Below are 13,193 nucleotides of genomic sequence, written 5' to 3'. Positions count from 1 at the left end.
CTATTCCTATCTTGGCCTCACGCGTGCATGGTAGGTCTGATGACTAATTATTACAATACCTAGAAACAATGTAAGCAAACTTTTCATCTTGACTACATACAGAAATCTACATTTCTATTTTTTTAAACTTGAACTTGACACATGTAAAAAAGTTTCCTGCTCTGTGTCAGCAAAACAGCTCCAGCTTTAATTAAAAGTAGTCTGGAACATTTATCACGTAGGGGCACCAAGGCTCATTCACACACTTTCTGTCTCCTGGGGCAATTACAACTGATAAATGGAAGGTTTAGCTTTATTACCTGTGTTCCTATAAACAAGGTGTACGTACAATGAGCTTTTTTTTTAATGTAAAGTGATGAGGGAATCCATGTGCCAGCTCATAAATGAGGCCCCAGCGCTTGTATCCGGAGGCGATTGGTAAACACAATATGAGCTCAGTCTCACTCGTAAACTGCTGCTCTGATTGTGCAATAATACGTCTAAAGAGGACAACCATCTGACAAAGACAATGCTGGAGCATGTGAGATATACAAAACAGGATGGATGTTAGGAATTGCCCCCTAGTTTCCCTGATACCTGGTTCTGGGTTGGAAAGATCCTTAATGCGCTCTAAGCCAGTTGACGGAGGTGATCTTGCATGCATGGTTGCTTCTGGAAAACCAGACTCTAGAGAGTAAGCAGATTTTTCTGTAAGCAATACGCCCTCCTCTCTGTGTGTGGGGGCAACGGGCACTTTGTCTGTAACTCAGGCTGTTCCATCTGACTGCTACTGAAAACAAACAGTAAGAAGGGAAATTCACACCATGAGCACCTCCTGAGCGGATAAATCACTCTGTATCTCCTGTCTGTATCTCTTCTTCTGGATGTCTCTGCATTTCGTTGTCTATTTTCTTCTTTTCCTGCCATCTGTCTGTCTCTTTTTCTCTAGTTATGTCTCCCTCTCTTAATTCCACGCTCAGATGAAGCTGAGGATAGACAAAGCTGGGGGGGTTGGCCGGCTGGCATCGCTTTCACTTTTAATTAAAACTTCACACCCAAATAAATGTAGCCGAGTATCACACCCACTCATATCGCCCTATGAAAAGAGCCCGCCGGGGCCAGATGTTTGCCTTAGCGAGGATAAATATCTAAGTGGCAGCTTTCTCTGTAAGGGAATCTGCTCCCTCTGTCGTTTTGTCGGATTAGCTGGGGTAAGGAAAACATGGGGATCGTGTTCCGTGCGTTTCCCACTCTCTGGCTGTTCAGCATAAACACCCAGAGTTCTTGGCCTCCCCTCACATCCGCCTCCTTAGCTCCTCCGCCGCTCTCCTCAGCCCTTGGGGTTCCAGCGCAGGGTTTGTTTTAGTAGCACAGCCCCAGAAGAGTGTTTGGTTGTGTTGTGTGTCACACTGGGTGAGTGTTTGATTATGTTGAGTGTTACACGGTGTGGGTGTGCATGAGCAGAAAGGCGGGGGACTCTAATCCCTCTCTGCTTTGTCCTCTGCTGCCAGGCTTTGGTCTTTGCAGGACACTTCACACTGAAGTTGTAGAGGAATTCATGTAGCCGCTGCTCCGTGAGGGGCCTGTGAACTTGGAGGGTCTCATAGTTGTGCACACAAAAATGAATGAGGAAGGGCTACTTGCATATGCACAACCAGAAAAAGGATGAATCAAGGACACCTCAGTGTGCTCGAACTGTTATCAGTCATATTTCTGGCTCTAGTGTCCCTGCTCACACCGTTCAATGAACTCCCTCTTAAAGGATATGTTTGGTGATATTCAGTATTTCCCATATTGTCTGCAAAACCCATAAAAAGACCAAAACCAATTAAACGATCCTACTAACAAGTATTATCTGTGTATCCAAAGCCTGACATAGCATATTCCCCTATGACATAGAGCTCTATTGTTGTCCAAAAATGATTAAAAACACATCAGTGAGCCACTCTGTTCCACTGGGTGGAACACACACCTACAATGAACACACACAAACACTATACTGCTGTCTTAAATACTCATGAGAACACCAAATGTGTATTAATCCACAGCTAAAAATAGTCCCCAACAAACGTACTGTTCACTGCTGTTTTGGTAACATTTAGTAAAAACTACAGTGCCCAGCTGTTTAAGAAAATTATATTAAAAAAAAGAAACCATATATTTGTGACCTTTTGTGAAGATTTATGTCTTCAGCAGGAACCAGTGGGTTTGGGGATCAGAGCCACAGACAGGGTAGTCATAGAAGTCATAAAGTACGGAGAAATACGAATTGTTGGTTTTGGTCTTTTCATTGGATTTATTGACAAAAACAAAAATATGGAATATTGTGAGCATTATCCCTTAAATTAGATGTCCAATCTGACAAATCATCATTGACGATAAAACATGCAGAGTTGTTGAGGGGGGATTTATGGTCGAAATTAATGATGCGCACTTTTCTAATGAGTAAGCCCTGTTTAGTCCTGTTTGGCTGTGTTGTGGAAACCAATCTGTAGTATGGAGCACCTGGCCCAGTTGGGTTCTGGTTTGGGGCTACAGGCCGGCCCCACTAATAGGCACTTAAGCCCCCCCACATCCGCCGAGTACCATGTTCCACTTAATGAGGCTCTACCCTGGGCTGTAAACAAGCCCAGATGCAACCCCAAAACACACACAGGAAATGTCTCATGACCATAACAACACAAAGATCCTGCCAGCTCATGCATGATGGGGTGTGAACAGGAAGGCTGATCCTTGCAGGTTTTCTCCCTCTCTGCTCCACAAGCAGTTATTATCCTGAGGGAAAGGCCTGCATGTGGTGCTGCTGCTCTAGCTCTTGCTCTGCATGCCAAATCCTCGCCGGCTGCCAAGATCATCACAGACCGCTGCCTTGCTCCTTTTCCACAGCCTACAGTTACAGTATGTACACAAACCACAGTTTATTCAGCACCATGTTGGACCTGGCATGTCAGCTTTGACATGCCACAATAGGAACAATGTCTGCCTCCACACAAAGAGTATCTCTCATGCAACAAGGTTTTTATTTTACTTGTAGGGGGGCTGAGTCCTTGACAAAAGGTCCAGTGTTAGAGTGAGTGTGGCCCCAGCTGGTTCCTTTTACTACACGGACTGGCTAATGTACAGTGATCAGCCTGAGTCAACAGCCCTGGCCGGAAAAAGAGCTTAATTGATGATAGGAAATTTTTGGGCCAAATGTGTTTGAACTGCCCCGGACTGTCCCGTTGAATTTTCAGTCTCATTTTGCCCACAAAATACAAACAAACCTGGGCAACCTCACCGGTTAATTATACTGTGCTAAAAAGTACAAATGTGAGTTAATTAACATGTTCATTTGAAGAAAACTGAGAGCAGAAACCAGGACTATTATAACAGTTTCCACCCCCCATACTCCCCACACACACAGCTTCTCCGTAATTAGCCCATTACACCCCTCCATACAAACGTTTGAGCTACTTCACAAAGGACTTTTATACCTTCAGATGGTCTGGTCGAGTAAAATCACTCCTCTGTTTGAGACTGCTACATGTGTCCCACTCACTCAGTCACATGTCTACTGCATATACATGAGTGTAAATGTGACACTCAAAGGAAATTGTTTAACATTTTGGGGAAAAAGTTCTTTGCTTCCATGTCGAGAGAGTAAATGCTAAGTTAGATCAGTTGGAGGGACGAACTCTTGCGAGTGTGGTTGGGGTTAAGGTTAGGGTTAGGGTTAGGGTTATGAAGAAACACAAAACTTACAAATCTCACGAGAGATTCGCAAATCGTCCCTCCGGTTGATCCAATCTAGCAACAACCTGTCTAGACTTAGTTGAGAAGATTGATACCACTCTCATGTCTGTGGGGTAAATATGAAGCTACAGCCAGTAGCTGGTTAGCTTAACTTAAACTTTAACTAGTTTGACTTAGCATAAAAGTTCTGGAAACAGACAATCTGCCTATTGGCACTAAATCTCACTAATTTACTAAGTTGAGTGCTTAAAAGCAGGTATATTACACGTCATTAAAGGCAACATCAGAATCAGCACTTCAGAGTTTGCAGAACACACGTCATCCAGAAACTTCATGAATCAAGACAGTCAATATGAAACACAACCAAGTCGAAAAAGAGGAAAAAAAGGCAGACAAGAACAAACTTCAAAACTCCAAATCAAAGAGTGTGAAATGCAAGGGAGAATAGCAGATCCTTACCGAGCCTGGGGCTGGTTGGGGGGGGGGGGGATCAGTGCGTGGGGGGGGGGGGAGGGCTGTGCCTCCTCTCTCAGAACACAGAGCCGAGGGGTGAGCCTTTGATGGCGGAGCGTGACATGAGCACATTTAGGATGGGGGTGCAGCGGCGGTGTGACAGCAGACACACTTGCCAGACGACCCATCCATGGATCCGGGTGGCTCTGTTCTGTTCTGTTTTGGTACCCGTTGACAGACCATTTGTCAAATCGTGACTCACATCGTCTGTCCTGCTTTCACTGCTTTCCACTGGAACAATTTTTCATTTAAGATGAAGTGTTTTTAAAAGCTAAACTCCAAAGTTAAGTTTTTGTGCCCTTAAACTGAAATTATGTTTTCCTGCATTTGCAAGGCGACGCGGATTTGGATGTTGAATGAACATTGTGATGCACTGCAGTTATGTGATTGGTTGAACGTCCTTTGGTTATCCAGTCAATGGCTCAAACAAAACCACAGGGGTTTAAAGATGTTCAGGAGGGCCAGAGCAGGTTTCAAGGCCGAGCTCAGACTCCCACATCCTTTCCTTTTCCACTCCCTCCCTTTAGAGTGCTTCTAAAAGCAGTCTTTGCACGGGTTTGTGTTCTTTGTTGATGCTGTTTTCACATTTTTTTTGCGTCCTTTGTAACTCCTGCTCCCTCTCTTTTTCTCCGGGGAGACACTCTTTGGTACAAGAGATTAGAGCGGGTGCTGCCTAGCAACTGAATAAAAATGGCAGCTACAAAAGGGGCGCTCTCACTCTCCAACGTCTGACCTACATAATCCCAAGCCTCTGATCGTGCAACATAACAAAATGATGAAAGGCCTGCTGTGATTTAACCCTCAAACAAATACTTGCCATCACTGACCCCTTAGCTCAAAGGCGATCTCGCCTGCTGCAGAACACCAAAGGGTGACTTCTGAAATCTTGACGGTGCCTAATTAGAAAGGAAGAAGAGGCCGTGAACACTATTGGAAATGAGATGAATGTATTTGAGGAGATGGCAACAGAGTGGCAAAGGAGATTAACAGTGATCACAGCAATGCTGTTGGCTTCAGAGAGCGAGAGCGAGCGGTGGAACCTCCCTCTGTTCACTGATTCATCTCTCCTTCAGCCACAGGCAGACAGAGCACAGGAATGAGTACAGAGGGATGAGAAAGCTTTACTTCTCTGTCTTCTGCTTATTGATCAAAGGACATGAAAAAACACTAAAAAAAAAAAAAAAAAAAGATACAGTGAAAAGCTGGAAACTTTTTTCTTGAAACTTTCTCCTCCTGAACTGTGTTTGTAATATAATCTTCCCGGCCTTTACTCTCGTTGTTAGCACTTTGAGTTGCAACACATTTACATCCATTTTGACCTTTCTGCATCTTTGACATCTTGGACGTTAACTTGGCAGAAGCTTTTCTCCAAAGTGACTTACCATAAATGATGCGGTGCAAGATGTCATCAAAGACTGCCAGTGCTGCCCTCCAAAACAAACAGCTCAGATGTGAAGAAGTGCTGGCAGGGGGTGTCGAAGTGTAATCTGAAAAGTTGTGTTTTTAGCATGTGAGCTGCTGAAGATCTGCTGCCCTGACAAGTCATTAGGATCATTCAGTAAAATGACTACTTATGATTTTATTGTAGGAAAATTTAATGTAAAAAAAGTTTCTCTTTCTCTCTTTCTTATTTTTGATCATTTGTGTGTGGAAATGACCCACAGGCTCCTTGTTAAGATGAGGAAGCAAAACTTTTCATTTAATCAAAAGCACCAGCTACATTTATGAAATATATGTAATTCGAGTGCAACTGCTTACTGTATTAGCTGCAGTGCTTGTTCTAACACATTTTAATTGGAGGGTATGTTTGCATTATTTCAATTTTAAATCTCTTTTTCTTTTGAGTTAAACATTCAGCAAAAAGTTCATTCTGATTTAGACTCAGGCAGATATTCCTTCCAGTCATCATGTCTCTAACCTCTTCAGATCAAGATGAAAGGATGATGTCTGGAGATTGAGACTGAAAAGTTACGTCCTTCAACTCAGATCAAGTGCAGTTAGAATATCCACACTGCAGGAAAAAAAAAAACTGTGAAAGTAAGTGAACAAAATTTGCAAGTGGGGTGAAATTATCTCTTGTCTTTCTAATACAAAGAACTTGTTTTAAGACACTTTCCAGAGTCAAGTGTCACCTTTATTCTGGTGCAGTTTACAAAATCTTGTTTCGAGGTAGCGACACTTTTTAGACGTTTTTAGATCATTTTAGAAAAATTAGAAAAGCAACCAGAAACACTGTAACCTGAGAAGGAAAAATGAATACTGAAAGATGGCTCACAGACAAAATGAAGAGGGAAAACAAAGATTGATTTATTGAGTTGTACGTCATCTCCTGATAGAAGTGTTGCTATTAATTATAACGTGTTATTTTGAATAGTATAAAAAACCTTCAAGTATTTCCCCTTTTGTGCTTTTGAAATTCCAAGACAATGAACAATCCTCTGTACTCCAAAACAATAAGACTTTTAATCTCTCACTGTGTGCTTTCATTTCATTGACGTGATAAATGCTACAGGAAAGATTTCAGCTGCTGTATCTCTTCAGCCACTTCAGACACTTGACACTGTATCCTCATTTCAACAAAAAGTCACTGTAAAGCCAAATTCTCACACTCGCCCATGTGCTTTTACCTCTGGAGCGGATTCATCTCAGAGGTCACCATGTGAATGTTTATGTCAGCATAATTATATGAGTCGGCGTGTGTGTGTGTGTGATTTTGTGTGTGTTTGTGTCTTGCTATAACAGGCTAGACAGCAGCGGTGGACTGGGTGTCTGATTGGAGTCCAGTTGCGAGGAGTGGTGAGCTGTGTGAACTCTGGTGCTCTCTGACTGCCGTATTTTCATGGAAAGCATCTCTTTGGGGGCCTGCAGGTTTTCAATGCGCTCATTTACACATCAAAACAGCACAGGAAAGGGATAGTGCTCAAGGGGGGTGAGGGACTGCAGAAGGAGGGAGGGCAGGGTAATGAAGGATGCTTTATTTTCTCTTTTTTTCCCCTCAGGGGTGGGCAGGGGTTTAAGTCTATGAGGGAGGCGCATTGATGCCATAATGATCGCCTTTAATCAGACCCATGACCAGATGGACGGATTTCTCCTCAGCAGACAAAAACATGGTGTCAGCAGCTAAAGCGAGATAACTGCTGAGGTGTTTTTACGCCTTTTTATAAAAAACAAATTGTATAAATCCTGTGTAAATATTCCTGTTCTGTATGGCTACAGAATCAATAAATACACTGTTCGGCTCACGGTCAACACAATGAAATATTCCTGAGAAAGCTATAAGGAAAAGTGTTGCCTTTTCTGGGAGTAGTCTCACTTTTGGCCCAGACAAACTAGCTGCTCAGTGCGACTGACTGACACTATTTAACCTTCTGAGCCAGAAGAGAAGAAAAACAGCGTGGAGACTCAGCCAAACTAAATCTTTCGAGCGAGACTGAGCTTACTTACTCCTGAAATTGGACATTACTGGAAGATGGGGTGGGGTCTTCTTCTTCACAACAACCCTGGTGCTGATTGGCTGGCACTGCTCCAGCACTGCAGACCTCAGGTGTGTGTGTGTGTGTGCATGTGTGCATGTGTGTGTGTGTGTGTGTGTGTGTGTGTGAGCGTGTGTGTGAGAGGAAGGTGTTCCCGGCAGCCACATCTCTGGCGCCAAAGGAACCACAGCTCAAACAAACTCTGTTTTTGGAATGAACCTCTTTTCTTGCCTCTATCTGAGTGCTGTGTGATTCCTTTCCTCTGCAAAAGAGAGAAGCTAAAAATAGCTGCCAGTGACCTGGAAATGTAGTGATAGAATTCATATTTGTGGAAAAAGAAACAGAGCAAAGACATCCTGTTACTGCTATAACAAGTCATTTTTTGTTGATCTTTGTAATTTTTAAAACCTGTCGTAGTCATATTCAGCAATAAATAGAAAAAAAATTGCAGAAAAGGCAGGAAAATGAAAAAAGAAATGCTGAGAAGGGAGAGAAAAAAAAGGTGAAATAAAGCATTGCTGCAGAAGGACGAAGACAAACTTGCCCTCTGCACTACCCCCATGTCCTCAACCCTCTGCAGCTTCCTCCTTCCTATCTAATCAGCGGAGCTCAGCACAGGTGGGACAAGCTGGTTTGTGTCTCACACAGCAAGTGTTTGGCCTCTCCGGGTCATGTCACTGGAGTGTAAACTGGGGAGGAAGCACGCGCCCCTGTTCAGGCGCCCATGAACTGGAACATGTGGCTGAAACACCACCAGCCGAGACTCCGGCCGCGAGCGCTCTCCAAGCAAAACAGCCCTATTTAATAGTTAAATGTGATCCACACAGTGTCAGAGTCCAGGATTCGCAGCGCTCGCCTGCCAAGCCATGGACAACATCTACAATGGCTGAGTAATGAAAACAAAAAGGAGAGGATGTTGGTAGTTAACCCACATCTTGTTCTGGAGGAGGAAGGAATAAGTAATTTAAGTTAACTCAGGCGTTGAACAGATTCACACAAGTGGAAATGTGGTTAATTTACTACAGAGACACAATGCAACTTTGATCTAGCCCTGCGTGTGTGTTTAGTAAATGAATCCTAACATGTTCGTGGCGCGGGCTGTAGAACATGAATCTTATTTGCTGGAATGTAAACGGTGGAAAAATGAAAACAAAACAACTTTTAACCTCTGGAGATGTCAGTTGAGCACACGCCTGCTGCTTCACACTCGGAGGTTCCAGTAATGTGATGACGCTGCATATGAAAACAAGCTCCTGGTCATCACATTTTTCCATGCTATCACTCCCATGTGCTGCTGCTGCTGCTGCTGTTAGTGACACAGCACACAATTACACGCAGACATAATAAACAATCAATTCCACCGCTTGTCAAACACTGTAATTTCCACTGTGTTTTGCTTGTGAAGTGACTTGCTCTGTGTGGCTGCAATTTACGCTGGCACTTAAATTGTTAAAGTCCCGTAATGTAAAAGCTATTTATTTTCACTTTTTTATGGACCATGTGAGAACATGGTGGCTCTTGTGCATAATAAAATGGACTTTATTACTGAGAAGTTAGTTGCAAGACCCAACGCTGGGTATTTATTTAATGAAAATAATGTTATGCATAGTTTTTCTCTGAATCAGTTAGTGATTCAGTGACTTGAAGAATTAATGGTACACAGTTTGTTTTTTTATAGCCAAATCTTACAGGCTTAGTTTATGAAATTCACATATTTTAATATGGAAGTTTGGATCTTCCGTGTAGTGGAATTTGGCTTTATTCAGTCAGTAGCATAAGCAAATTCAACCAAGCAACTATAAAGCACATGTAAACACATGTATATTAAGTTAATAATCTACCACAGTTTTGAGTGCCTGTGTTAAACTTAAATCCGTCAGTGAAACCACGTAATAAGGCTGAAATCCACTTCAGATTTGTCCTCTCAGATCAAAGTGCTGAGTGTTTTCACAGGGATCAAATAGAGCAGCGAGGGGGCAACAACAGTGATTCTCGGGAAGGATTAAAACAGCCATTAATGAAATATATTCTTCCGCAAGCTGCTCCTGCATTTTAAAGGCGGTGATGCAAACATTAATTCTTGCCACGGTTTGTCACTCTATTCATCAGTGATTCTCTTTGAGGATTATTGTTGGGGACGCCTCTGGGAAGCAGCATGCACTTGGAAGACAACACATTTGGTGGCAGTGTTGCGGGAGAGAAGGGGGGGGGTTAGGAAGGAAATCAGAACAAGACTGAAACGAACAATCATTTGTGACTATTTAAACAGTTTAAACGGTTAAATATTCGTTATGAGACACTGTGAGACGTTCGCTGAAATGACAACAACACCAGGCAGTGAGAGAGTTCAACATGAATTCCACAAATTTATTATCCTCCAAAAGGCCAGAACCAGAAGAGTTCTTCATAAAAGGCACCTTATTTCCCTTGACCTTTAATAAATGCATCTAAACAACAATAATCTGGTAAGAGCCAAGGTGAACTTAAATTAAATATATTTACAATAAATAAAACATTTATACAGATTTATACAGCTAATCATGCCACTTTCATGGAGGAGAATATTTCCCAAGATGCCTCCCATTTTTTGTATTTTTTTTGCTTTGCAACACTGGGCATGTCTACTGCACAGAACACTAAGGAACAGAAAAATATGGGTAACAATACTGAACATTTCCCTTTATGCATTGAATACTGTTTATGGATAGTTTCTCATCCTGTACCTGCGTGTCCCTTGGCAGCAGCAGAGGAGTAACTGACAGTTCAATTCAACCACTCTTCTTCTTATAAAGTGTTTTTTTTAGCAGCTCCTTACACAGGGCATAGGTGTGTGTGTGTGTGTTTGAGTGTGTGTGTCAGTGAATGTGTTTGCATTTGGCAGTATGTATGTGTGTGTGTGTGTGTGTGTCAGTGCACGCTCTGTCTCAGACGTGTGTAGGATTGTCTGAGTGCAGGTCAGTCTTGGCCATGTGCAGGACCACAGCAGGAGATTTGTAGTGGCAGTGCGTGCTGCCGCAGCTCACGCCGCTGCAGGGTTTCCTGCTACTAGTCCTGTCCGTCAGCTTCCTGCTGCACAGGCCCTGCCAGGTCTGCAAGGTCTTAGAGCTCCACACCCACACGCCACTGGTGATGCCCACCACCAGCGACATGAAGATCTTCAGCATGAAGACGGCCACGGTTGGCACGGACGTCTGCAGCGAACAGTCGCTGCTGTGACCGCTGAACGAGCCGCACTTCATCTGCAGCCCCCTCAGCTTCCAGTAGTCCATGTTGAGCCTCTCGTAAAAGTAGCAGACGATGACGCAGGTGGCCGGCACCGTGTAGAGGATGGAGTAGATGCCGATTTTCACCATGAGCTTCTCCAGCTTCTCCGTGTTGGTGCCTTCGGTCTTCATCACCTTCCGGATGTGGAAGAGAGCCACGAAGCCGGTGAGGATGAAGGAGGTGCCGATGACCAGGTAGCAGGAGAGAGGGATGAGGACGAACCCGGTGAGCGCCCCCGAGTCCATGCTCCCTACGTAGCAAAGCCCTGTCAGCTCGTCCCCTGCCACCTTCCTCATTGTCAGGATGATGATGGTCTTCAGAGCGGGGATACCCCAAGCGGCCATGTGGAAGTAGTTGCTGTGAGCTTCGATGGCCTCATGGCCCCACTTCTTCCCCGCTGCCAGGAACCAGGTGAGGGTGAGGATGACCCACCAGATAGAGGAGGCCATGCCAAAGTAGTAGAGGATGAGGAAGACGATGGTGCAGCCTGTGGACTCCAGCCCTTCCTGGATGATGTACAGCTCGCCGTGTTCTCGGTCGCAGGCGATGTTCTCAGCCCCAGCCACCGAGCGGATGATGAAGGCCACAGAGTAGACGTTGTAGCACATGGAGAGGAAGATGATGGGCCTCTCGGGATACTGGAAGCGGTGCGGCTCCAGGAGGAAGGTCAGGACGGTGAAGGCAGTGGAGATGAAGCACAGGATGGACCACACTGTCATCCAAATGAAGGCAAAGTCCTTGTCCTGCCTGGACCAGAAGACATCCACGGCGGGGGAGCAGCGCGGAGCACACGACTGGCTCTTGTCCACAAACTGGAACTTGTCTGGGTTCTCACACGAGCCGATGCTGCCCGGTGAGCGTCCGCTGCTGGTGCCCGGCTGCCTGGGGCGAGGGGCCACCGGGAGCATGCCTTCGCCTTTCTTGCCCTCAGTTCTGGTTTCATTCTCGGGGGCCTCCATGCACAAAGCGTTGGGGTCGTTTCTGGTGGGCAGCTTGGAGCAGTCCAGCGAGTCCGGCCAGGTGTAGCTGAACTTCTTCATGATGGGTGCACACCTCTCCCTGGCCTGCTCACACATGGGTCTGCAGGCGGGGATGGAGGTCGACACTTTGTCCGTGCACATGGGGGCGTAGAGGGAGCAGAGGAAGAAGCGGAGGTGCACATCACAGCCATAAGCCACCAGAGGGGCGAACTCGTTCAGCTTGATGGCAGCCTCCTTCTGGTCGTCGTGGTCCATGAAGTTGGGCATGCGGGTCAGGTTGTAGCCGATCCCCTCGCACATGGGGATCACGATGGGCTCGCACTTGGCCGGTCTGCCTCGCTCCAGGTCGTAGGAGCCGATCTCAAAGCTGGAGCCAGAAATCACCAGCAGACACCACAGAAAAATCACCACCTTCAACGGACAACCATCCATGCTCATTATTCTAGTCAAAAAAGTGAGCTCTGTCTTTAAAAAATGAGCATGAAGCAGTCAAAAAAGCAACGGGGTCGGTTGCAGAGAGATCCCCGCTATTTCCCCATGGTGGTCCAAATGTTGCCTTACCGTTAGCGCTCCTTTAGAGGAGAAAACACTCCGAAAAACAGCTGCACACACGAAGCAGATGAGTGTTTATATCTGTCAGTGTTGAATTAAAACGATTAATCCCACAGATAGTCGAGATAAAGGTCCGTAACTGAAACGTGACAGTCGGAAACTTCGACAAACAATGGAGGAAAAATCATCAAAATCAAACTCCGAGAGCTGCGCGTAAATCCTTAAACCGAAGCTTGATGATCGTTTTTTGGGGGGGAAACAAAAGGAGATATGAAAGCGGCTTGTTGGTGCTGTTTTGTTGCGGGTCTGACTGTCTGTCTGTCGGTTTGTCTGTCGGCTCCGGCTCTTCGTCCTCCGCTTTCGGGCTCGACACTGAAGTTTGAGAGCCGCTCAGTGGGACTCCAGTCAGGGAGACACAGAGGAGAGGAGGTGGGGAGGGAGGGAGGGAGGTGGGGGGGGAGGTGGGCGCTCCGTGACGCCCACATTTCACCCGGCGCACCACACAAGGAAAATTATCAGACAGATGCTGGAGGATGGTCAAATACCTCTATTTCTGCTGTGAGTTTTCAGACAGCACCAGAGCCTTTACTTTACCCTATTAAAGGAAAAAGTCCTGCATGCATTAAAGCAGAAGTAGAAAGCGGCCGACTCTCTTTTTAAAGCCTATAAGTACTCTACATTTCAGGTTACTTACTCCACT

At 45.2% G+C, this 13,193-nt stretch overlaps 1 protein-coding gene across 1 annotated transcript; it reads right to left on the bottom strand.

Annotated features, from left to right (window-relative positions):
- Positions 1–10,038: 10,038 nt before the first annotated feature.
- Positions 10,039–12,933, bottom strand: fzd9b (frizzled class receptor 9b). Its single transcript, XM_042415365.1, has one exon. The coding sequence runs from the start codon at positions 12,377–12,379 to the stop codon at positions 10,622–10,624; it is 1,758 nt and encodes a 585-aa protein (XP_042271299.1). The 5' UTR covers positions 12,380–12,933; the 3' UTR covers positions 10,039–10,621.
- Between the last annotated feature and the right edge of the window lie 260 nt (positions 12,934–13,193).

Source organism: Thunnus maccoyii, chromosome 6 (assembly GCF_910596095.1).
Source record: "Thunnus maccoyii chromosome 6, fThuMac1.1, whole genome shotgun sequence".
In the NCBI taxonomy this organism is placed as follows: Eukaryota; Metazoa; Chordata; class Actinopteri; order Scombriformes; family Scombridae; genus Thunnus; species Thunnus maccoyii.
Note: the sequence above shows the minus strand (reverse complement) of the source record. Positions and strands in the feature narration are given on the sequence as shown.